This window comes from Pleurodeles waltl, chromosome 12 (assembly GCF_031143425.1).
Source record: "Pleurodeles waltl isolate 20211129_DDA chromosome 12, aPleWal1.hap1.20221129, whole genome shotgun sequence".
NCBI classification, from domain to species: domain Eukaryota; kingdom Metazoa; phylum Chordata; class Amphibia; order Caudata; family Salamandridae; genus Pleurodeles; species Pleurodeles waltl.
The window spans coordinates 315,535,360-315,562,377 of NC_090451.1; the positions used below are offsets into that span (position 1 = coordinate 315,535,360).

The window sequence follows — 27,018 nt, forward strand, 5'->3', positions numbered from 1 at the left end:
ATGGGGTAATGTCGTTCGCTCAGTCTTTCTGGCAGTAGTCAATTCAAATTTAAAAATTGCAGTTAATACATAAAAACTCACTAAGAATTAAGTTTGTTCAGGGCAAATTGATGTAAATGTTCTTATTTTTCAAAAGATTTGTGCCACAGATAGGAAGGAGGGTGAGGTAGTCCATGCTAGCTTGGACGTAGAGACCGATCATGGCAGCCATCCCCATAGTTGTTCTTGTTGTGGCAGAATGGATAAGCATTGCATGACCCCCAGCAGCAGCAATATGCTACGGTGGTTGCTGGGACCAGTGGTTCCATAGCCTTTGGTGAAGGTTTGCGTAAGAGTTGTTTGTTTTCTCACTCTTTAACTAACAAGACTCCATCTATAAGAGAATACTCTTTGGCAGAGGCACTTGAGTAATTGGCGATAAGGAACACAATAGCCATTCGTTAGAGCAACGTGATGTTTCATGCTGTAGAAAAAAATCCCTACATTTGTTTCAAATGCTGATGAAAGCTGGGCCTGCCAGCAGCTGCTAAGAGACAATTTAATTCCAGCTGTGATAATTCACCGTGTCAGACATTGGCTGTTATGTGTTGATACAACAGTCCTCCAGATTTGCATTTTTATCAAAAGGAACAAACGCCTTTTACGATTTCAATACAGATGGCTTTTAGCAATTTAAACACTTAAAAACTACATACTGACAAAAATGCCAATAGCTATCACACGATGTGGATTGTTAATACAAAGTCCAATATCGTAGAGTATTCTTTAGTACAAGGTACTATCTCATGAAAACAAAATGTTGTTTGCCTGTATCGTTGGAATGTTCATTTTATTATCACGAACATAATATTTTTATTCCTTTCTTATTCCTACAGAAGCAGCCCTGGTTTGAGGACTGTTTCAAGGTATTTTATATTTATAAATGTATTTTTCGTATAATCAGATCTGCATTGCACATTGTAACTTGAAATAATGAAACATTTGAAATGAAATATGTATTTAAATGTATATGTGTCACCTAAAATCGCAAAGGCAACAAGGACGTTATAGTTAGGCTGACATTTTAAACGTACAAAACCATAGAAATTTGCCAGTTAGTTACCTCAACAAACTATAACTCCTGCCCTAAGGTAACTCAAACTCGCCCTGTGCACAATTTTTTGAAATCAAATTTTTTACTGCAATTATTAGATTTATATTATCAATTAGATTATCAAAGATGTCATGAGTGCTGTAGTTTGTAAGATAATTAGCAGTGCAAGGCGAGTGCACGAGTTATAGTTACGTTAGGGCACACGTTATAGTTAGTTGAGGTAACTAACTATAACTGGTGAATTTCTATGGTTGTGTATGTTTAAAATGTCAGCCTAACTATAACGTCCCTGTAACCTTTGGTTTTTTAAAAGTAAATTTCTATGCTTTTTAAATTCTATTTCCTAACTATAACATCCTTGCAAACTTTTTCATTACTATATGTTAATCCAGCAACCGCTGCACACAGCCTTCAGCAGTGCACAGTGGCAGTTGACCACCGGGCCCGGGTTTCTGGTGCCAGTGCCCTGTAAGCACCCAACGTTGCACTGTGCACAGCCTTCACCCATGCGCAGCAAAGGTTGCCAGTAAGACCTGACCTGCAGCCAGACCCTGCGACCAACCCAGTAGCCACCCAACACCATGCTGTGCATGGCCCTTTGGGCTTGTGGAACAGGAGTTGGCCACAGTCTCACTGGGTGTGAGAGGGTGTTTCTGTGGGTGAAAGTGGCTGTGAGAGTGTCTGGGTGTGAGAGTGTGTACATCAGCATTTTAGTGGGTGTATCAGTGTGTGCATGGGTCTGTGAGTGGGTGAGGGAGGGTCTGAATGAGGCTGTGAGTGGGTCTGTGGACGGGTGCCTGAGTGAGTGGGTGTTTGACAGAGAATTTGATTGAAGGAGAGAAAGGGAGAGAGATATCAAGTTTTTTAGGTTTTGATGTATGATATACTTAGAATGAGATATTTCTGCATAATTTTTAAAAAATGTATCTGCCATTTTTAAAAGTTTTAGATAATGTGTAGTTTTAAAAAACTGCTCAATGTGAAGGTCTGCGACCTTCACACTGAGCTACTGCTTCCAGACAGTAGCTCCTGTGACTGCCAATTTCTTTTGGAAAATTTTGTGAATATGCATAAAGCGGCACCAAAAATAGGCAAGCAAAATCAGCTTTTTTCTATAGAAGCTAGGTCCTAACTATAATTACCTACTGACGACAGCTAGTAGGTTAAAGATATATATATATATATATATATATATATATATATCTATATATATATCGTATTCCTGACTCATGAACGAGCTACCCACTGAAAAATGTGAAACTGAATCAAGGCTGATTTAAATGTGCTCCTATATTTAGGCATTAATGAAAAAGTACACCTGCAGGGCTGTGACTGTACCTCTATTCCTGTTTGCTTGTTTTAAAACAACATATTTAAATGTGATTTGATATATAATAGTCCCGTGTATGTTTTAAAGCGAAAATATAACATGGAATGATGGTAACGTTTACTAATTACAGTAAAGTAGGTTTCAGGCAGCATTGCAACCATATACGTATTTCAAACTAATTTATCTTTGGGCGCTACAATCGCGTTGATGGAGTCTTTAGGAGCCCTAAATATTTATTGAAATAATGTGTCAAGTGTTAATTACAGTGGTAATGAAAACAGCTAAATACCACATAACAAGAATGAGTGTTTATCCGTATTGTTAATGTGATATGTTAGATTTCATTAAGCAGTAATGGGGTAGCAAATGAGTCACAAATTACTGTTGCATCTGTTACAAGACCACATTAGTGCCAAAAAAACAGCACAGGCAGCCACAGGTTATCTTCTTCAGAAAACGAATTCTCCTCGAGCCCTCTATCCTTTTCCTGTGAAAGCGAAATTAGTTTTTTTTTTCAAAGGGCATAAAATCGTCTTTTTAATGGAGCACTAACAAGGAGAAACACGAGTAGACAGAAGGCGCTCCCTGGAACCGCACATAAAAGCAGTGCCTAAAAAGTTTATTTTATATTGAAACTGTAGGCAATGCAAAAGGTCTGACCTCATTTCTGGTGGAAAACCAGTAACGACAGCTGATAGGTTGTTAATGCAATCACGTGTTTTTGAGCAATTCAGTTTCTATGTCCTCGCAAATGCTTTTGAACTTATATCATCATTACCCGTTTGACGGATGGCAATTTACAAACAATGAGATCTTTCACTAAACCTATAATTTCTAAATTAACAAGGATGATGTCAATATTTGGAACAATTTAAAACGAGAGCTGCATCGCCCCTCTCGCATGTTAAATTAGTGTAGAGATGAGACATTTCATGAATAATAGAACAATGGAAAATTAAGAGCTCCTTTGAAGACCATGGAATGTGTCGGTAATAATGGCTGGTGTAGGCCTTCCAGTTCCACATTCCAATTTTTGTCTATCTGCTTCTTCTGTTTTAATTTACCATCAATCCTCAGTACATGCAATTTATTGATAGTCTTGTAGCCCTTCTTCCTTTGGTTATATTGTTTAAGGCTCTCTCTCTTGTTACAGGCTCTTGTGGTCAGGGCTTTTAACAGCAGGAGTAGCCCTCAGCAAGAGGTTATATTACTTTTAAACACTATAGGCATTCCCGTTCCTTCTACATGTATATGACAGGTTGCAGAAGAAAGGCAAATGGGGTCAGACCTGTCAGATCATACTTGCTGTATACAAAGGCAGTTATTGATTTGTGGATCCCCGTTTTCCAGATGCTTGAACATGAAAACACATTTATACATACTTTTTATAATTAATAAAAAGAGCCATAATGCTTCTATGTGATTGAACCAACTAATAAGAGGCTAAACTACGTCACTTAACCCAAAACTCTGGGGCTAATTTTTATGAAGTGTAGAATTTCAATTGAGGCTCATTTGAGTATGCCAGGTTATTTGTTTGATCTTATGATTTTTGTCAATGTTATAGACCAATGAAAGCTATTTGTATAATCCCAAATTAGTATTTTCCTTAAATAGCTTTAAAATTGTATTTCTCAAAGTTCTGAGGTGTGGGCTCTCAGCAAAAACACTATATTATTGAAAATATTTATTGAACAGTTTCATTATTAATAATTTGTAAGCCATTTACTGCCCAGCAAAAGCTCATGTGGGACTTAAGTCCATAGATAGAAAATTAGGACTTTGGTGGACTCGGGTTGCCATAATCGATGGTCAGGATATACTTGGATCCCCCTTTGACAGCTGGCATCAAATATGTTTGTTCATACACCAAACCCCAGAAGGAACATGTCACCCAAAATGAACCACTTTAGTATGTAACAGTACATAAGTGGAAAACTCTCATTTCACTCCAATAATGGGTACATAAAATTAATCTGGTATTTAATCAAGATGTCTAAATCACTTTGTTCTCATTGTGTTGTTTACTTCGACAATAGAGTTGGTCTGCCTACTAAATTATAATATGCCTTGCAAAGCAGTGTTCACAATGAAGCTTTGTAGTAATTGGCACTTCACAATGTGTGTGTCTTTGTTGATATCGCCAATATTAAAAATATCAGGTGGTTTTGGAGGTACTGATGATACTAGCTATGTCATCTTGGCAGAAGGCACAAGGAACAGCCTCCTCTTTCTCAGGGCCAACCCACTGATATGTTACAGGCCCTATTGATATTACAGCTTATTTCCACTAGAATGCACATTGGAAAAAGAAGACCCTTGCCTCATTCTGTCACTCAATCAAAGATCTCGAATTTCCATATCAGTAAACCCAAGGGTCAGAAGATAAGATAGTAAAGGATTGCTAGACATCAATTATCTTTAACTTGACTGGTATGCAGCTTCCCCATTCTGAACCTTAGTCTGACAACAGCACAGTCCTTCACAGATATAATTCAGGTATAAAGTGTTTCATTATGTTTGTGTACCCTGTTAAAAAAACATCCCTTTCACCCAAAAAGTTTTGAAATGGAAGAATAGGAAATCTATGTTAAAAACCTGAACCAAAATGGATACTTTCACTTACAATGATGCCAAAGGAGAAAGTCCTAACAATGATTAGAAAGTATTGCCCCATGTATATGAAAAACACAATTTTGAAATTATGAACTCTTTGAAATATTCCTTATGTCTTAGCAGGAGTCCATGCAGATTTCCTTAATAAGTTTATCTTTTTTTTGCTCCAGACATGCAAAATCGTTATGTAAACTGTATGCTTAGACCAACATCTGTGTTTTTTGACTATTGATATCAACAGGAGGTTAATATGCAGAGTTAAAAAAAATTGCAGAAAGGTAGAAGCCTTTTTTCCACAATGTCTGCCTTAATTGCTATTAAAAGGGCATATGCAAAATTAACTTAAAGTATTTTACTAGCTTTACTTAAATGCCACTATAAAGCGTATGTATAATCTAATCCCTCTGGAGTGACAGTTTGTACAAAGCAAATTACTCTGTCACTTGTATTGTAGTACTGTCATTTAGCATCAATATGTTCTTCTGTCCCAGATTTGTTGGAGGACTGTTCGGCTGTCTTTTCTGCTCTCTCTCTCGCTCTCTTTGCTTCTCACTTGCAGTTACCAAACTGTTGTTTCTCAGGGTTCTATAGAGCCTGAGATTGGATTATGAGACTGTTGCTTCAAATGTAGGAAGCAGTCTTTCTACTTGGCCAATTCTAACTGCAGTTAGTCATTATCTAATTTGATCCATGCCTAGGCTACAACAGTGACATGGGACCACATCTTTAAAAACGTAAAACGTAGTGTTGCAAGAAAGTGCTGCCAGTTTTAATATAGAAGTACTCACTATAGTCCTAATACGCTTGAGGATGCTTGCTGTCATGTTTGTTTAACAAAACAGATCAATGCATACGTTCTCAAACTCTGCAAAATCATATCTTAATCCCGACCTCGTGACATGGGCATTGAGAATGAGGGTCTTGAAATGCAACCTGCATAGACCTTTGGGGTGAGAGTACAGTTAAATGCTGACCAACTTAATAATTTATAAAGCAGACAGCACAATAAGTGATGGATGAAATACTTGAATTAATCTCAGCCAGTTGAAATTATTCTGAGCAGGAAGAATAGAAACACACAAATATACTGGAAACATGTTTAGTGTGTAAATGGAATAGATGTTTAGCCCATTGTAACAGCAAGAAGATGCATATTGTGTATTGCTATTCATCCTCTAAATATTTTTGGTTAATGAGGGTGACCTGTCTATTTGTCTCCCTATTGTTATTTCATAGATGTCTCTTAATAAATATCGCCACATTGCACAGTATTCACACCTCAAGTAAAAATCTCTTCTCCTCTAAAATAAAATATTGAAGGCAATGTTTGAAAACAATCCGAGAAAGAAACATAGTATGCACATCTTCATCTTGGGAGGGGTCCCAGCTTGTCTCAAGTCCCCTGTCGCTTGTCAGCTCCTCAAGTTGCACCTAGAACAAAATTTGCCCTTAGGAGTGTGCCAAAAGATATAGTGAGAGCCTTGCCAGGTAAACCTCTTTTATATAGGTACATGCCAGGCTCTCATCTCAATCATCCTACCCCCAATTACATGAGCTTGCACAGGTAACAGTCAATACAAACTCGAGTCGGGTATCTTTCTTGCTTACAAAAGGGAAGAAAAAAATCATATATAAGAATGGAAAAAATCATATATAAAAATGAACCCATAAAAGACCTGATCTTAAAAATTCACTCCCTCAAACAAGTTGCTGGAGAAACCCAGCCTAAAGATGTCAACAGACTTCTATTCCTTGCCACACATTTTATGGAGCCAAAGAAACATTGGCGTGCTCTTTGCTTGAATATCCATAAGCGGCATAGCTGAATGGACCCTGCTCTGCCCTCCAGATTCCTCCCGATCTTATCCTATGTGAGACAAGCATCATTGGCACATTTGCAGAGTATTGGCTGTGCAAATGCTGTTTTGTGAATGCGGATCCTGTTCACAGCATAATAGCAGAGTGTTGGAGTTTTTCAGTTGTTGGTCAGCTGTTGTAGAATTAAGTTTTCAGTAGAGATGTGCATGTGAAAATATAAGTAAGACCTATAGCTTCTTTACACTTAATGTGCTTATTTTTTACATCCCCCTAGACATTCCACACCCCAAGCCTTGGGGATGAAGAGTTTGAGATTCCACCCATAACCCCACCTCCTGACTCAGACCCTACACTTGCGCTAACAGATATGCTGCTGCCATTGCAAGGTCTTGGTGATCAATTACCTACACATGGAAATGAGTTTACACCCCAGTTTCCACCACAAAGCTTGGATCTGCCATCAATTACAATATCTCGAAATCTGTTGGAGCAAGAAGGAGTACTCCATAATAATGGTTTGCCAATGGTAGGCAGATATTTGATTGATTTATAATGACTGTGATATGACATTATTTCATGAATTAAAGCTTCAGATGACATCTGTATGTTGTGCTGTCTTGCAATGTATTCATTTTTCCAAATCTGTAAGATTTTAACTTGGGTTATGCAAACTGTTATGTATGCTTGAATCATTTGCGAGTTTCCCATGATGTGAAATTCTCAAAATGCATAAAATTTTGCATTAGGTACCATCTTGTGCCATTTTTTAGGTTCAGCGCTCGGGCTCTGACATGTTGTAATCTATCTTTGGGCTTTTAACCACGCCCACCACACGCCCATCACTGTCACTCGTTCGTGGGCTTGCCTTTAAAAACTCCTTTGTTATCATTGGTAAATGGTTTATGTTTTACCCTACCTGGAGCATTTTATTTACTGCTTTTGCCATCGACCCTGTTACATGAATAACTGCACATTTGCTGATACGTTTGACTGAGAGCGAACTTCTTTTTCCTTTTGTCTCTCTCCTTCTCGCTCATGCTCAAGGTGGCCATGGCGTTTTGAATTAACTTGCTTATGTCAACTGTTTCACTTTTCATTTTCAATTTATGTGGCAAGAAAGTCCAGTTAGAAATTTACAATGCTAATACCTCTTAACTCGAACAAACGCGAGACCCATTGCATTGCAAATGCTTGTTTTACTTGCATGAGTCTTGTTTGACCAGACGAGGTCTCAGTGGGAAACATTGTGTTAAAACCAGCCTCCTGCCATAACCTCAAGTAAGTGTTTTTTTCCACAAAGCATTACTTTGCGTGAAATACCAAGCCACATATCTAGCCATTCACATAACATCACGTTTTTCCAAATTTGTCACAATAAAATCATACACTTTTGCACACCCCTTGTTTAACTGGTGCCAATATAAATAGGCTGTGCATCAAATTCATCTTCTGTTTTCCATATTTCAACAGGCTTCAAGGGTAAAACCTAGATTCTGACTTTGGCAGTAAATTAATTTTAGAACTGAGTTCATCTGATTTGAGTTCAGATAGTGTGTTGGCTCTTGAGAAGCAAAATAGGTTGAGTATGGCCTTGCTAATTCTGTCTCGCAGGGTTGTTAGCAAATGTTGGCTCTTCTGCTTATGAAGATCTACAAATTATGGGGCAACAAATGACATATGTGGATACATCATCCATATAAATCTTTAATCAGTCATTTAAAGGCTAGTGATCATGGGGGGGAAATTATATGATATGATATAGAATGTTTAGTGTCCTGGTGAGTTACTTTACCATAAGCTGTTCTGCCCACTCCAACTATGAGATGTCAAATTGGGTTTTCAATATCTATAAACATTGTGCATGGACCAAAAAATACATAGCTTTTAAGAAAACAAATGGATTGTCCTTTATTTAAAAACATGCATCTTTTCACTTGTCATCAATTTAATTAGCATTGCTTCCATTAAATCAAACAAAGTATGAAATCAAAGACTTTCAGTTGGTGCATGCAAATATGTCCACAATATAATAATTGTCTTGGAATGCACTTCATTTATTTGGTATTGACTTCATTAGACATAGTTCACAAACATAAAAAGTGGAAAGATACCATTCAGCCAGTCAAAAGTATTGTAAAGATGCTATTCTTCAGAGAAGGGCCAAACACAAGAAGAGGAAGCTAAGCTATAGAATAGAATGAACCGAGAGCAAGTAGTAAAGCCAACCAACGGTACGCACTGAAGGGGCTCTAAGCCCATTGTAAGGTATGGGTATGACCCACAAGAAGCGTTTGCCTTTAGACAGGTAAAAGCTATTTGGCAGGAGAAACCTGAGAAGGATGTAAATATGAGAAACTGTGCTTCCTGCCACACTAGTCTGCATTTCACATGTTGCACAAACCGGATGCAGAAAATGATCTGCACATAGCAAATTATGCTCTGTATACATTTCTTCTCTTCAATATGCTCAATGATCTACGAGCCCAAAAAGTGAAAATGGGTGCATTGAGGAAGTGAAATACAGACTGGATGGTGTAAAAAGGCAATTGGAAGCCTGGATCTTGAGAGTGACATCCTTAGAGACCCAGTTCCTGCCACATTCGAATGACCATTTTTTATCCTAAGACTTTCCAAACGTGTTTATTCGCCCCAGTGATTCACCTGGGACAAGAAGTGGAACATGTGGAGAACGTGAATTACTACAATTACGATTCTGGGACTTTACCCACCAATTAGACTGAAGATAATGAACGATTGTTGCTTAATTATCTGCAAATTACTGTTCAGCATGATAATTCTGAAATGCCTTTAGAAATTTGACGGGCACACAGAGTTGCTACTGTGGGGACAGGCGCAATTTTTGCAGAATTGTGGAGCCCTTCTTAACACGTGGATGTGTTGCATCAAAAAATAAGACTTGTCACTCCATGACCATATGACCATGATGATCTTAGATGTACAGCGCAAGAAAGGAGAAGCACACTATTATTAATAAAAAGTTTATTGCTAAGAACAGTAAAGCATCACTCAGGTTTCCTGCACTTTTGAGGATTATCTTTGATGGTAAAACCTAAACTCACTTCACCCGGGAATTCCTTCCTCAATAAATGTATTTGTAAAAGAAGATGAGAAACTAATTGATTGGTCAGCTGTTGCCCTGTGTAATTAGCACAGCTATACCTTTAAGGAAGTTTCTTGTAAAAATGAGCTTCATTATTTAGTTATGAAAGAAATTACTGAAAACGTTTCAAATCTGCAAAATCAATGTATTCTGTTGAATTGTATAAACCAGATGATTTCTAAGGTTTGTGAATTAATAACAGAACTCTAAACTTGATTCATTCTTGTCCATCTCTTGACATTCTGACACATTTTGAAAATTGGAAGCCATCTTGTTTGAAGCCATATTGTTTCCACCTGACGTAACACATTCCCATTGTCCATAGTTGCATATTCTAAGGTTAATCAAATGGCTTTCTATGTCTGTCTGTTAGAAAGGTATAGCATTATTTTTTAAATTGTCTGTAATATGGGTACCAGAGGTGTAGCTTGGTTGCGAAGATTAGTTAAGTGTGATTTTCAAGTTTTCCAAAAACCATGCTGGCATATCTTGTTGAAATATGTTATAAGAGAGGCTGTGGCCAAATGGAGTTTAAGGGGTTGTGGAAAGTGAGTGGAGTGCAGATTGCAAGCGATACTTAAAACACACTATTTAAAAAATAAAAATAACCACCAGTTTTTAACACCTTCAATACAGTGTGTGGAACAATGTGTGTTTGTGTGTGGAACTGAAAATGCCAGGTGAAATCCGACAAACTTCTCACCATATTCTACTGAAAGCACCTGTGCCCCACTGTTTATTAGAAAATAGATTTGTTAGGGGCTGTAACACCCAAAGAACCCCCTCACCCCAAAAGCTGCGCCTCAGATGCCTACGCTCAATCCTTCTGAAATATGTTGAGAAAGTAATCAATAACAGCCCGCGTTCTACTCAAATACCAGCTGTTCATTTAAGTAGGGGTAATTCTTAATATGAAGCCCACAAATCCAACTAATGTTCCTGCAAGACAGACTCTATGTTTACCCATAATGCATTTATATTTTGTCCTGGAAGTGCACAACACTGAATTAACTTTGTACGCTTGGAAAAGCAAATCTGTCCCACGTTTTATTTGAAGTGGTGTTAAATGCCAGACTGGTGGCTGTTTATTAATACTTAAATTGTTCTGTAATCTCATCATTCTGTATAGGGCCTTCCATTTTGACCATAAAAGCATTTTAACAGCAATAAAATTATAGCTAAAAAAGTAATGTTGGCTATGAAATTTCATTTCACGGTCAATTAAATTTATTATAACTGAAATGATTAAAACGTGGCAGGAAAGTAACTCGTAACGCAAATGTATATTTGGAAAATAAGCCCATTATACGGTAATATTTGAATAGTATGATTTGAATGCTTCAACGATAATGGTGCATTAGGCACGTGTAAACTAACTGAGGAGCCTGGCAGTAAACTGAGAGAAAGGAAGAAAGAAAAAGAAACAAATGGAGAAGGGAAGAAAGAACAGAATACGATAACACGTTTACTTATCTGCGTTTACATATGGTGTTAGTAATTAGGAAGTAACATCCAAGAGAAGTAGCTTTGATTAAATGTCACAAGTTTAAAAAAATCAATGTTAAAACCGTGAAATGTACTGGGACAGAACTATGATTAATACGGAGCCTTTTTCGCTTTGTTCTCTGCACTACCCGACATGTTCACCTATAAACTTGAATGGAGAATTGCTTGAGGCAGGAGTAAAAATAGGTTATGTCAAGGTTTTCCTATGTCTCCCTTAGGGTACGATGCTGGCTAGCTTGCATCCTCATGCTTTTCCTCCATTCTCGTAATATATTTCCCATAGGAATGCAGTTAAAATATAATAGTACTTTGTGTTATTGCTATGTGGCTGCTACAAGGCTCAGTAGTGTGAGGGCAAGGTGATTAACATTAGTATGCATACAACTTCACATTTCAAGAATACCAGATTCTTCAATAACAGTATGGTTAAAATAGTTCTCCGGACAGCAAATTACACCCCTAACTTGTTTGGCTTCAACACGTTTTAGTTTATTTTTTATTTTTATTGATTGTTTGTCGGGAATAACTCATCGCTGCTTACCATACAAAGCGGCAGAATAAAAATAGGCAGTTAAATTAGTTGGTGCCTTTTTTCTGTATATATTCGCTAAATGTATTCCACACAAACACATCTTCAACACAGAATATAACATAATCTGAAAGAATGGTGAGCCTTGTGGTCCTGATGGAAGATATATTTTTATCCTATCCTGATACGCTCAAATTCATAAAGCACTTGTAAGTGGAAAGCTACAGTAAAAACATTTCTCTTCGAGACTTTTTAGATGATCATCTCAAAATTATTTTGATCTACAAAAGATGGCAATTCTGTGCAACTGCTGCTCGTGCTCCAGAGGGTTCTTCCTTTAACACCCCTCTGTAATCTGCCCAGCCTGCTGAGTAGCATTGACATCGGCAGTACATCAATTTCAGAAAGTGGATTATTTTTACTAGACAGCTATTGTGACATATTGGGTCAGTCATAAATGAAAGATATTCATGCAAGCATGCAATACTTGTAATGAAGTCTCACTCTGACCTTCTGTATGATTGATTCTGTAATTTAGTTTTCTCAGGCAGTGCCTGAAATGAAATGAAATCATGTTGAACAAGTTTTGAATACCCACAGTGCACCAGGAGAAGAAAAATCTGCAGCCCCAGAGGCTTGAGAGAGTGCAGCTGAACGATTTATCTCAACGCTATTATAGCCTTTGCCAGCATTCAACATTTCTTTTTTTTTCTTATTTGGCTTAAGTACTTAATTCTGTAGGTAGCTGTAAATGGGAAAATAAAATACTGTTCAGATTTAAAATGACAGGACAGGAGTATGTGCAAGGGACTGATAAAATATCTTGAATAGAACTGACCTTTCATGTAGCTGAACGTTACTGGGAGATTCATCCTCATAATTACCATATAGATTATTTTTATTTCTTTACTGCAATGAAACATTTCGGAGAGCAGCAGTGCTGATTGAATGAAAATTGAACTTGTTAACATTCTTTTCAGCTTAGCCTGTTGTACATAACAGAAGGTTAGCTTTGATGAATTTTGAAATTCTCTTTCTTCCCTCTATCTCGGAAAGAGAAAAGTAATTGTCTGTCTTTTTTGCCTTTATCAGTTGCTTTCCTCTTTCCGACAAAAATAGACACAAGTCTAAAAGAGAGACAAAGAAATGCACCTTCTTATTAAAATGCATAGGTCTTAAAGTAAGGTTATGAATTTTAGATACCAGTTTAATGTGTTTTACGTTCATATATCAATTCTTTCACCGGTTACAACAATGGTAGCAGATGCAGCAAGGAGCCTAGGAGTCTAGTTTAAAAATATGTTCGAGAATGTATCTCTATTTTGCTTTCCAGTGCTGGGTGTTCTGAAAATTTCCAGTGACTTTAACCCTTAACATGTTCAAACCCAATATGATTAAATCACTTAAATTACAAATGTTGATTTGATATACTGCGATATTTCATCTCTGACAAAACTGCTCTTTCAGAAGAAGTTATGCAATTCCCTGGAAAAATAGAATACTTAGTACTTTATGTTCACGTTTTATCTCATTTCGAGGGGAGTGCTTTCAATTAACATACAGTTTCTGCAATGTTGTTTAAAGTGTTGCAGATAAAACTGTTATTTCATGCTCCATTAATGTGCCTAATGGATGGAACATACTATTAAAACGTGCACTTAAAATTTATGAAGATGTTTATAGCTATAGTTTATAAGGAGAAATGCAAGTTATTTTTATGGCCATAAACGTTCATTGGGTTATTGGCTACTTTTAAAGGTTTTGTTTTTCTTATGTATACAGAGGTGGCTGTCATTCAAATACATACATATATATATATATATATATATATCACATAGAAAAATAATATTTATAAGTGCATGCCTATGTGAAAGCTATGTCTTTTTGCCATGTGGTAAGGCAGCATGACTGCTGTTCTGCATTGCTAAAAGTTAGTACAGTGAAGTGGAATGGCGTACAGTAGTGTAGAGGAATGGAGTGTCGTAGAGTGATTTAGAGCAGTACAGTTATAGGTGTAAGTAACAAAGGTGTCTATAGAGACAGCAGATAGGGTATTAAAAACATAAATAAGAAGCTGAATGCCTGTGTTAAAAGTAGGAATGCACATTGCACATCCAGGAATAATACCAAAACGCTTATAAAAAAGTAATGCATTGCAGATGGAGAGGAGTAACAAAGACCAGTAAGAACACATGTACTTGGCCCTTGCTCCAGGGTGGTGATAATGTAAAAAAAGAAAGGAACCCCACTAGGGCTAAGCAATTGAAAGATTGCAAATAGGAGTGATAGTGAAAACAACTAAGGTTATGCTGTGGGTGGGTTGAAAGCCCACTGAATTGTCATTAAAACATCTTTCAGCACATTTGCTGTGTAGTCAGGATTTAAAAAACAGAAGATAGATTATTAGCTAAAAATGCACTTACTTGTCAGTGTGCAATATGGTTGTCCATTATAATTCATATTGAAAAAGAAATTCATATCCATCTGGCCAAGGGCAAAGCTAAACGCAATCATGTTGTATGTAGTTTTTTTGCATGATTTAGGAAAAAACCTTTCTTTCTCTCCAATGACCCCATATCTGTGTGACCTAATCCCGAGAATAAAATGTAATGAAAGATTGGTTTAGAATGTTGGAGTTCACAAGGACAGACTGAGAAATAAAGATGTGTGATCTACAGTTCCCTGTCTGGCCTAGTCATTCAGCAGGTGCCAGGCTGGGGAGGATGTTACAACTAGTAATGAGATAGGGGATAGTAACCCGAAGAAGAAAGTGCTTTCAGGGACAGTTTGCCATGGTCCAAGAAAACCGCTTGTGCGTGTCACTTGTCCCTTTGTTAAAGGGCTGAGTCAACAGCGTATGTGGAGTCAAAGCGCAGCTTCAGCTGGGTGTGAAGCATGTGAATGGAAAGAGAGCTTCACGGAAGTCTATGCATCATTGGTCAAGAAACCACGACCAAGATCCTACACAAGGCTACTGCACTCACACATAAAATAAAGTTATACATTGTATGGAGTGTTAACGCTAGAGGCAGATACAACCAGGTTTATAAAGCACAGTTAATGAAAATTATCAGGTGTCAAATAATGCTGAAAGACAGATGTCAACCAGATGTAAGAAAATGTAAGCTCAAGTGTAAAAAGAATAAAATAGATAACTTACCAAGCCCAATAACCAGAGTCCTCATGCCCCAGTTGATGGTGGTCCCAAGAGAAGTGCCTAGGATTGTGCTAACGTAGGGGTCCATAACTACACCATCCAGAAACTTGACAATAAGGCCATCAAGGATAACCCAGAGGCCAGCCCATCGCAAGACCATGACATGAATGGAACTGATTCTGATCCGGTCAGAGAGGCTGGGGAGAGCACTGATTTCCATAAATTCCATACTTGTCTGCAATGCTGTTGCCCTCCTGAAACCACCTTTCAAAACCGTCAAAAAGTAAACTATTGGTGATAGATGGACTTCCTGCCTGATATAGTTGATGCACTTAGAGACTGATAACTGGAAGATTATCAAATTTCTCAAAAATCTTGCTGGTGATGGTGTGGGAAAAGTCATAAAGAAAATGTCGAGAACTGATGAGGAAATTACTTACCATCAGATTAAGAATGTGTTGAATTTCAAGTTCAATCTTGTACCAAACATTGACTGTGAACAATATATTTTCAGTCAAGAACGTCAAAGAGTTGGTGAAACAATTGATAAGATTGTGTAAGACTCAACACAAATCAAACATTGTAAGTTTAATAAATTTAATGATGAAGAAGCCACGCGGCTTAAAGTGGATGGATGCTTGTTTGATTCATTCAGATGACAAATGCTGAGAGAATCTTAGTCAGAACCGAGTGTTGGTGGCTGCCAGAACTGAGCTTGCTTATAGATAAGATGCCAACATGGAGGCTGGAGGTGCTCAGAACGAGTCAGTCATGTGTGTGAAAAGTAATTTGAAACAAAAGGCTGATAGACACAATGTGATGTCTACATGCAAAAATTCGTTGTTTTTCAGAAGTGGATTTGCCTTTCCACATGAAGGAACATGTCACGCCATTGATCAGATATGCAAAGGCTGTGGTAAAGAGAACCATTTTGTGACATTGTGCAGAACGAAGAAAAAAGTATGTGTGTCATGCTGTGAAGACAAAATAGCCACCAGAATGTTCAGTAGCATTTGTGCACCCACAAGGCCAAGCGGCAACATCAGTTGAGGCAATAGATACTAAACGAAGTTGATAGTCTTCTAAATCATTGTCACACAGTTCTTCTGCCTGAATATTAAATGAAAGTAAAGAAAGTGATTGTGTCATGTCAGAGCTTATCTCAGAAAAATATGCACGTTGGACTGGTTGCCTGTGAGGAGAAAAATCAGACAATGAAAAGTCGACATGTCAAAGAAAAGACTTCATACAAACACTGTCCAAAGATTACATTGAAAATAAATTGATGTTCAATAGCTTTCATTATTGATAGTGGTGCATCAATAAACATAATGCCTGAAAAAAAATACAAAGAACTTTCTCCATTACTGGTGCTTACGCCATCAAAGACTGAAGTGTACACTTGACCTGCATTGACATCAATGAAGAGCCGAGGTTTGCTTATAGGAACAATGAAACATAAGACAACTAAAGTACAAGTGCCAATCCATGTGCTTCAAGGTACAGTGGCAAGTGTCTGCTTGCTCGGCTTCAAATGACTGCTGACAGGGGACTGATTTCGGTGAATTACAACATGAAGGTTCATCATGAAATAGTCATTAAATTTCTTTCATTGTTTCATGGTTTTTGGAAATGTAAAGGCTTTGAAAGTAATGCTGCATATTAATGAGACAGTGGGTGAAGAGGGACTTATCAATGAAACACGAGAGCCTCAATCCTGTGGGGGAAATGTGGTGTTGTCTGTGAATGCATACCTTTCCTAGGAATGATTCGAGTTAGAAAAAAATACTTCTTTAGCTATAAAAGTATTTTTACTTACCTTCCTGTTATTTACTACAAACAACTTTGATATTTACAAGTTACCCTTCAGCAAGATTTCATACCCTGAAGCAAATCAGCATTATTACATGCCAATGAGGAAAAAAAGAAAAGAACAAAAAAGCTATGAGCAACTTGTAAATTCAAAACAGCTTTACTTTCTCATGGGGCAACGTTTGGCTTGTAAATTAATGTGAAAGTACCATGATCTTTTAATCAAAGCACCTTATTGATCACAATAACCAATTTCTTCATTGAGCTGGGTGTTCTACATTTTCACTTTTTAAAATGATCAATAGTTATTCTTATTTCCAATAATCATTGGCTTCAGTATTATTCAGCAAATGTTTAATCCACATTGACTATAATGTATATTATGACCTCACTTTGCATTTCCCAGGCACATCTCATTTTAAAAGTATGAAGAATAATGGATTTTTTCCCAAAACATCCTCTTCCTATTTGGCTATATGGTTTTTAAATTCCTTTAACCAAATAGCTGCTCTTTGACCTTGATTGAGATAGACCACTATTGGAAATATACTGTGGTCTTCTTCCATTATTATGGCTATTTATATAGAAAGTAGCATATACATTTCTTTTAACCTTCACAGTATCCTGTGACATAATGTGTAGCTTGTCAGGTGGTGCATTTCACAGTTTCCTATTCTTGGTGCTGGCTGGGTGAATTATATTCACACATGTTTTAATTCTCATTCTATTTTAAAATCTGAAGTTCAAACTGTGGCTGGATGAAGACTACAAACATCCCTAAAGGAAACGTACTGCACTCCCACTCAACCCCCGACCCCTTCAGTATCTTTATTGATAATTGTAAATCTTCTGTTGCATATTGTGAACTTCTTCCAGGGGCAACACATTTCTAAATCTGGTGCCTCCTCATTCCTGTAGGGAATTGCTCATTACATGAACTCGCATTTAACTGTAGATGTTCATGTCTTCCCAACATGCACCCACAAGATTGCCCATGTTGGCTGCCTTATTGTATGTATGACTCCTAAAGTTAAAACTGATTAAGAATTCCTGAATGGTCAATTCCTTTGTCAACTTGGCATTTTATGATAATTAACTAGCATCCCCGTTGAGTAATGTACTTCGCCACTACATTTGTTACAGTAGATGTGCGTTATGTAACCTATAAAGAACATGTCTATGCAAAATGTTACATATGTGAAACTTATTTATTTACTGTGCTTCATTTTACGGTGTTTTTGTAACTATATAGTGTTTTATTAGATGCTAATAACATGTATGAGTTTATATATATATTTGGCTGCACAGTGCTTTATTGCTGCTGCATTCTCTTTACATTATGAGTTGTGTTCACTAATCTATATCCACAACTTCCCCCCCACCCCTGAGTTCACCTTAGACTGTCCGTTCATGTCTAACACTGACAATCAAGTGCAGAAGGGAGTAGTTGGCCCAGTTGATCCAGATCCAAAGTAGGCCAGGCCCCGGACATCAGGAGTATAAAGCCTCAACTACCATGGTTGGGCTCAGTAGCCCCTTTGTGCCCTGTGGCCCTCTGAAATAGGATTTGACAGGAGCAATATTTTTTTTAAGCTCAGGAAACCTTTTTCATTTGGATTGTTAGCATGATGATACAGTATTTATGACTTGTTCAGGTAAAGGTTAATTAAGGGACAGATCGAAGAGCCTACTTAGTGCCAGGGAGCATGTCTCTCCTATTATCAAGCAATGTAATGTTAAAACAAGATAATAGAGATGCCCTGAAACCTGTGAGTAGAGCTGTCCTAACATTCCATCAACGTTATACAGAACTGGAAAAGGGCAAAAAGTAAAATGTAAAATGAGTGTTAAACAGTTGATACCAAATGTATGCAAATACATTCATCTATGCATTAATGTCCCACATCTAGATACTGTGTCAAAGTGGCTCCTTTGAATAAAATGCCTTACTAGGTTGCCTAGCAGAAACCTACATTATTTTGAAAATATCATCCATATGTCACAATCTCTCACCCCTGCTGAGGAGAACTGCAGCTGAAGGGGGAGCCTGTTATGCCTGCTTATGATGCCTCATCAGAAAGAGGCTAATTTGAGCTTCGAAAACAGACCAAATTGAATGTTATGAAAAATGAAAATGAACTAGCTGTCAGAGGCCTAGAGCACTGGCTGGCTCCTGCATGCAGAAGTATGACAGCCATCTTGGATTAGGCCTATTTGTACTATATAGAAATGAAATCACACGGTCAGGTGATATAATTGCAAATAAAATAGGTATTAACATTTATTCATTACTTAGGTGTAATTGCCCGTTATTCCTAGGTGGTACTTATTTTATTCCCAACAAGCTGTTGCTTACATTGTAGGCGTAAATACCATGATATACAGTAGGGCACTGAATGTATGATGAGCGTACCACCTGCTTATCATGCACTCCTGTTATACCATGCAGTCTGAAACAATGCAGGTAATAGCATGTGAAGCAGGCGAGGCGTGAGCCAGCAAGAGCCCATATTGATCCCTGCCTCCTTCAGCTTGTGTATCAATCATGGAGCTTTTTTTTCTCCTTTTTTTTCCTTTTTTTAAGAGAGATGGTCCCTCTTTGTGACAGAGCCAGTCTGGTGGTGATCACGTATGTGTCACCTGCACTATTCATCTTGCATGTTATACAATGTTGAGGATTTTTTTTTTTTTTTTGAAAAAGCAATGACTAATGAAACGTTAACTGTGATAATTGTGTACTATTGATATAAAATAGTGCCTCAAGCACTGCAATACTAGTACTCCATAGAAAGTGGAATGATACACCAAGCAGCCAATAGATAGCATGAAGTGAAAACGTAAGACTCCTTTTGACAAACTACCCCCTGTATATGTTAATGAGGGTTTAGATCCCCAGTGGTCAATTAACCTTTTTTCCTTATGAAACTTACCAAACAAACTCCCTGCCTGCAGCCCCTGACTTTATATAGAAGCACACCTCCTCGTTCCAAACAATAACAAGCATTTGCAATGCAATGAGTCTCATGTTTGCTCGAGTTAGAGCTATTAGGATTGTAAATTCCTAACTGGACTTCTCTTGCCACGTAAATTGAAAATTAAAAGTATAACAATTGACATAAGCAAGTCAGTTCAAAGCACCACGGTCGCGAGCGCGAATGAGAGACACAAAAGGAAATAGAAGTTTGCTCGATCAAACAATAAACGAAAAGTACAACATAGAATCAGGAACAAAAATGCATGTGAAATAAACAAGTATGTAACTGTATAACAGCAAAATGTTAATAAAAATATATAAAAAAAAAAAAAAAAGTTTGCTCGCAGTCAACTGTATCAGCAAACGTGCAATTATCCGTGTAACAGGGTCAATGGCCAAGGTGGTAAGAAGAGTGCCCAAGGGAGAGACAAATGTAAAGGATTTACCAATGATGATAAAGGGTTTTTGAAAGGCAAGCCCATGAATGAGTGATAGTGATGGGCGTGCGGTGGACGTGGTTAAAAGCACACAGATAGATTACAACATGTCAGAACGCTTGCATGCTCGACCTAAAAGCAACAAACATGTTGCCCCAGCCATCCCAGCAGTATCTCCATGCAACTGTTCATTACAATCTGGTGGCCTGTCTTTTAATTCTAGGCCAGTGTACCTGAGTGTTCAAGACAGCCAAACTGTTGTACCTCCATGCAGTGTCACCAGGAGCGCATTTAATCTTTTAATTGAAAAGTGCTCCAGTTTCCTGGGTGACCACTTGCTAGTGGGAACTTGGAACTTGCAACTCTAGCTAATAGCAGGCTGTCAAGTTCAAGTATGTTCATTCCCCAACCAAGGTGCTCAGTTTTTGCTTGCAATTAAAAGTGTGTATATGATGTCTTTTGCTGACTTTATATGTTTTAATGCCATATTCATTTTTTATGTTGGGGGTTTCATACAGCACATTTACTTTTGAATTTGGTCATGGAGGAGAGGCGGGGGCATGCTTCAATTAGACACAACTCTCTCTTTATCTTCAGCTGTTCCTCCTTGCATTTTCCCTGTAAACCACAGTGACACCACTTAGGTGTTGTGGACATTGTAGAATGATATATAAGTGATGCTTTCTGTAGTAAATATCAGTCATATAAAATACCATAAGATCTGTATGAAGGGCCTAACAATTTAAAAAACACTTACTCAGTTCTTTAGATCTGTATTGTTAACTAAATGTAGTCACCATTATTAGAGAATTTAATACATATTAAGATCTTAACCAGCTCACCTTTTCATATGTAAACCCCTTTTATGAATTGAACTGATTACTGTTTATCAATGTACATGTTTGTATATTATAGGGGAAGCAGTGTAAGAAAATGTGTTTCACTTTATTACGTTAGTTCCCTGCTCTCAGATTGAAATTCAAAAGTAATATTATTTAATAGTAGTTATTCCTGTTACCATGCTAATGTTTTAAAATTTTCCACCAAAAACTTCTTGCAGGTTGTGTGGATGCTGGTAATGGTAATGTGCTTGAAATACTTTAGGTATCTACACCGTAAGCAGCCATTCTCTTATAAGCCTGCCAGACGTCTTTCTTGTCATTTGTTTAAACATTAGTGCTAAACGTTTATTTCAATGTAAGCATTCACCCTTTCTCAGGCAAAATAAGCATGTTCACTGCAAAACCTCTTGACTGCCTTCAGCCAAACAACCAAACATTTATGGGTTGCTACATATTGCACTTTGGGTTCCCGAAACAGAAACTTTCTCAAAGGCCCTTTGTTTGGAATCCGAGATTTCACTGTCAGCTCCTCACATTTAAAGTCACCAGCCAATACCTGAAGATCACATGTTTAACATGTTGTAGTATGTTGTAACACTGTAGTTAACCTAATCAATCAGCTACACCCTTCTGATTGCCACAGAAATAACTATATAAAAATGTGACCCATAACATTTATTTTGATATTTTTAATGTAAGTTTAACTTTATCTCTTTTGATCTCAAATCATCATCACTTTTTAAGAATGCTTCTCCATTTGCATTATCATGATATAAAATGTTCCTCTGGCCTTTTAGACTTGCAAAGTCCTCATCTCCAGAGCGTATCGCACAAGTCCTCTTTTTCCCTCTTGTATTACTAAAGATTTCATCTCTCTATCTAAAGTGGGAAAAAAAGGAATTGATATACCTTGAAAAAGCTGCCCCCAGGAACCCTGAATCTGCCTTCATATTATTTAATGCGCTATGATGACTTTTCTCTAAGCATGCTATTTAATTAAATGTATTCGTTTTTTAAAGTGGGATATTAAGTAAAATAGCTAAAACCTCTCCAAAAGATGTTGGTTTAAGACATTGTTATGATGGCTCAACCGTATTCACATAACATTATTCTAATCCCCTATTTATTATGTATTCAAGAATGCTTTGATATCGGATACCACATGTTTTGTGTGCTTACATTCCAAAAAAGTACCCATAGATTCAAGTAGTAAATTGGCATTTAACATTCACATTTTTGTATTTTAGGATCTTCGACAGACACAACTTGCACAATTTCGTCAGGATCAGGCCTTGATAATGAGATCTATCGTTCATATGACTGATGCTGCTCATGCAGGAATGATGTCACCAAGTCAGCTAACCACCATAAACCAATCTCAGTTGAGTGCACAGTTGGGATTAAATTTAGGTGGGTCAAGTGTACCTCATGCCTCTCCATCGCCTCCTGCTAGCAAGTCTGCAACACCTTCCCCATCCAGTTCTATTAATGAAGAAGATGCAGAGGAATCTAACAGGGTAGGTTAAACCATGGCGCAACTTTTGTAGAACGAGGGACAGTCATAAAATATCATACTGTTAGAAAGGTTATTTCTTCTGGTCACAGCAATATACTGTTTGTATGATGTATATTTTAAATGGTAGTACTTTATACATTTAATTTGACAGATAATCCTAGCATTGTAATGCATACTGTTTTCAAGGTACAGAGTAAAGTAATGTAGTGCATTTTGTTCTACAAATTTTAAGAATGTCTCTTACAATAGTCATAGATTGCTATTTCAATGTCAACCAGTTCTGTAAATGTTCCTTACATAATTAATGTGTCTTTAAATTTGAACATATGCATGACCATTAATCTTGCATTTATGTCCAATAGAGATCCAGTTTCTGCATCTAGATCATCAGATTCTTTTGTTGAGAAAGAGAAGATAAGAAGAAAATACCACACATATATGCACATATTGTTCACTAGTTTATACTAAGCATTAATTAAAGCATTGAGCTTGGTCATGTGACACAGCACGTTATGCCTTACATTCTAATATGCGTTTTACCATCATTACCTCTGAAGCATACTAACCTATTTGTAAAAAAAAAAAAAAGCCCCAGATGACCAGACCCTTTATATCTCATTTCTACTCAAGCATCCATATAATGTTATTTTCGTAACTTGTATACATGCTAGCCAACACGTATCCAGAACTGTGGGGTTTAGAATCAATTTAATGTTTGGCAGTAGCAAGTCAGGCAGCCACTATTAAAATGAAACATAACCCATAAACATTCGCTACTTCCATCAAAGCCAATCATTGTACTAAAACGTTCAATTGAAATGCTGTTTGTAACATACAACTTCCTTTATAGTAGATAGCAGGCCAGAATGTGTCTGATTTATAGAGCAAATGTGTGCAAATCATCCGTGTACACTTTGCCACATCTAGAACAGTTAAAATTGTTTTTTGCACTTCCATTTATATGGATTGTGCCATTTGAAACTGTTGAAGCTGGTAATTAGCTCCAAATCATAACAAATTATTTCTGTCAAGATGTCCACAGATACAGATGTCATCAAACTTAGCTTTTTGTGATCGAGTGAACAGATGCTCATTATTATCAACCATGGATTCAACGATTTAAGGATACATAATTCTCATACTGACAAATTTTAAGCACTTTTGCAATATTGCTATAAATCGGATCCTAGCCATATTCCGATCATTACTATTGGTCCTCTGCAAAAAAATCTCTTATTTGTAGAAATTTGAAAACAAATTAGATTTGAATATTGCTTAAATTGCGTAATGTAGATCTGTGAAAACAACTCGACCATAGAATATCAAACTATGTCCTTACCAAATGCAGTGTCCAAGAACATTTCTAACAAAGAGTATTTTTGACAAAGTGGCTTATTTATATTCTTTAGATTTGAAAGACTTTACACCAGGTCTACCATATATGCAACCCTCTCTTCACTACCTTAAATTTCTGATGTTTTGTAGTATTTGGGTTCGAAAAATATGACATGTAACCATGAAACCTGAAGTCCCAAACAAAGATGTTACATGGTTGGACAGCTACCTTCAGGTGATGGAGTAACCGGTGTAGATATTTATTTTCCCACTGCTGCCCACTTTTGAGAAGGTCAATTTTCAGAATTGTAAAGCTTAGCAAGCTTTGTTGTAGCAAGGTACTAATAGTGGAGTGAAGACCGCACAAAAGAATCGAAACAAATAAGGTTGTAGAACTGAATATGTATAAGAACTACAAAAAAATAACCATTCTGACGATATTACATCTACTGATCAATGAAATCAGTACTCTTTCCCCATTATGCATCATTAGTAAGCAATTCCTAATTAATTATTTAATTGTGTTATCTTCCCTACCTTATGGACTGTTCTAATTCCTAAGTATACAGCATTGGGGGCAATACTAGCATTAGTCCAAGTTGTGGTATTGGCACTAGTTCTCCTGGGAACATTTTCCTACACTTTACCATATGTAGATCTCCACCCTGATTATGGAGTTTTCCTACAGTGAAGTATAGTGAAATGTAAAAAACCTTATTCAACTTGGAAAAGGTTGTTAAAATATTTTTATGTTAAATATTCATGTAGATTAGTTTTAAATATTTATTTTAAATGTAGAATAAAGATACTGCTACAGCACTCAAGTTCAAATTAAGAATTAATTTGTGTTATGCATTAATTGCATTAATAATAAAAGTGAATTCTATAATTAAAATTAATGTACTTCTATTTAACAAAATGTATTATATATAATGAATTTAAAACATGGACAGTTTTACATATATTTACATCAAATTTTTGTTTCTTTTATATCTGTGCTCATTTTAATTAATTTAACATCATTTCCTATAGGGTTTTATTGTAAGTTCCTAATGCCATTGATTTTTATGGGAGCATATTGTAGTGCCTATGGTTGCCTGACAGACTTCAACTCTAAGATGGAGTAATTTACTACTGAATTGAGTACCTTTGTAGCGTTAGTAACGTTAGAAGTGCAGTTTGGGATTAGGAAAGACCTTACTCTATTGTGGGTGGATAGACGTCCCTCCTTATATCCCTCCCTTAATCCCTCCTTAGTCCCCCTTATTTCCTCTTCCCTTTAGTAATAACTATTTCCCATTTTCCAGCCATTCCTCACTGTCCTTTTCACATTTACTAATAAATCGTATGTTTATGTACAAAGACACCACATGTTAAAAAATAATTTTATTAGTAGGGCAAATGGTATGATACCTTCCAGAAGAGCGTTTTGACTGTTTTGCATTTTGTTTAGTTTTTTTGCATTTGCGTATAAATACCCTTTTTTCCACATGGTAGAACATCATTTACCTCAATTGTGCAGCCTAATTAAGTGAAGGACATCTCTACCCAATCCCGCAACCAACCTGTAATGCTCCTGCGGACTCTTTCTACAGAATTAATTGCAATTTTTTTGAGGTAGTTGTGTGAGCAATGACAATTTCTACAAAGGTATTTTAGGTTAGCATAGTCAACCTGTTTGCTTTCCTTCTAGGGAATTGCTGAAAAAAGAGCTGCTCCAGATTCAGGCAAGAAGCCGAAGACCCCAAAGAAGAAGAAAAAGAAAGATCCCAATGAGCCACAGAAGCCGGTATCAGCATATGCACTGTTCTTCCGAGACACGCAAGCTGCCATCAAAGGGCAAAATCCTAATGCTACCTTTGGAGAGGTTTCCAAAATAGTTGCATCTATGTGGGATGGTTTGGGAGAAGAACAAAAACAGGTAATCTAAAATAAATGTATGATGTAAACATTTTGGATGCAATTAGAATGTGAGCCTTTGCCGAATACGCATGGGTTGTAGTGTGCAAGAAGGAAAATTAGTTTACATGCTGCTATCGAATAATCAGTTGTTAAAACACATGATTAAAGCTCAGTTTGATTAACTTGAATGAACTCAACAACATATAGTTTCTATTGATGGTACAGGCATGTCTTATTAGTGCATGACATTATCTATGGTATCTTCAAACCTGCCAACTCACATGGTGCCACCATGTATTACAATTATTACAGCACTCTTTGCAAGTTCACCCAATGAATACAGAAGTACACAGGAAGTGAACTCAGAAATACACTGAAAATACATGCACATTTAGGTTTTTTATTTGTATATAGTCTGCACTATTGGGGTAAATTTTATATTTATCTCACACTTCAGGACATGTGAGGGAGCTATGGGTGGCTTTGATGTGGAGGGTCATTGTGCATGCTCGGCTTTGCAGGCACTGCCATTGCTCTAAAGTTCCACTTGCTCTCTATGGCCACACCCTCTCCATAGCACATTCTTCTCCTGCTCTTTCATATCACACAGTGGGAATTCTTCCTGGTCTGTGGTAGCGTAGCACATAAATTCACAGTCAAAATCCATTTAAACTATGGCAATCAGTAGTTGACCGTATTCAAACCATAAATCATTATTATTCATACAAATAAAAATATGAAACTCCTGGGTACAATGTCTTGTATAGGAGCACGCGGGGCATCTTCAGAGAGAAGAAAGTCGTATAAATTTGACTGGCTCCCAATGGGGATAAAAACGTAAGCAGATACTTACTTGAGTGGACATACTAAATGACTAAAAGTAAAGGTGTGCAGAGGTACCCTCAAAATAAGGGTGTCAACTTCTCTAAACTCCCAAATTGCTCATGGGCGGAAGATTGTTATGAGGTGTCACTTGTGATGCCTAGAGATGATTATACAAATAATCTAGGTCATATACAGAAAGTCATTG

At 37.0% G+C, this 27,018-nt stretch overlaps 1 protein-coding gene across 1 annotated transcript in view; it reads left to right on the forward strand.

Moving 5' to 3' along the window:
• TOX3 (TOX high mobility group box family member 3) overlaps nucleotides 1-27,018 on the forward strand; it is a 138,342-nt gene that overhangs the window by 89,441 nt on the left and 21,883 nt on the right. Inside the window, exons 3-6 of the mRNA XM_069216383.1 lie at nucleotides 876-905; nucleotides 7,132-7,383; nucleotides 22,483-22,752; nucleotides 25,780-26,007. Of these exons, the coding sequence (XP_069072484.1) occupies nucleotides 876-905; nucleotides 7,132-7,383; nucleotides 22,483-22,752; nucleotides 25,780-26,007 (780 nt within the window). The remainder of the gene's footprint in view (nucleotides 1-875; nucleotides 906-7,131; nucleotides 7,384-22,482; nucleotides 22,753-25,779; nucleotides 26,008-27,018) is intronic.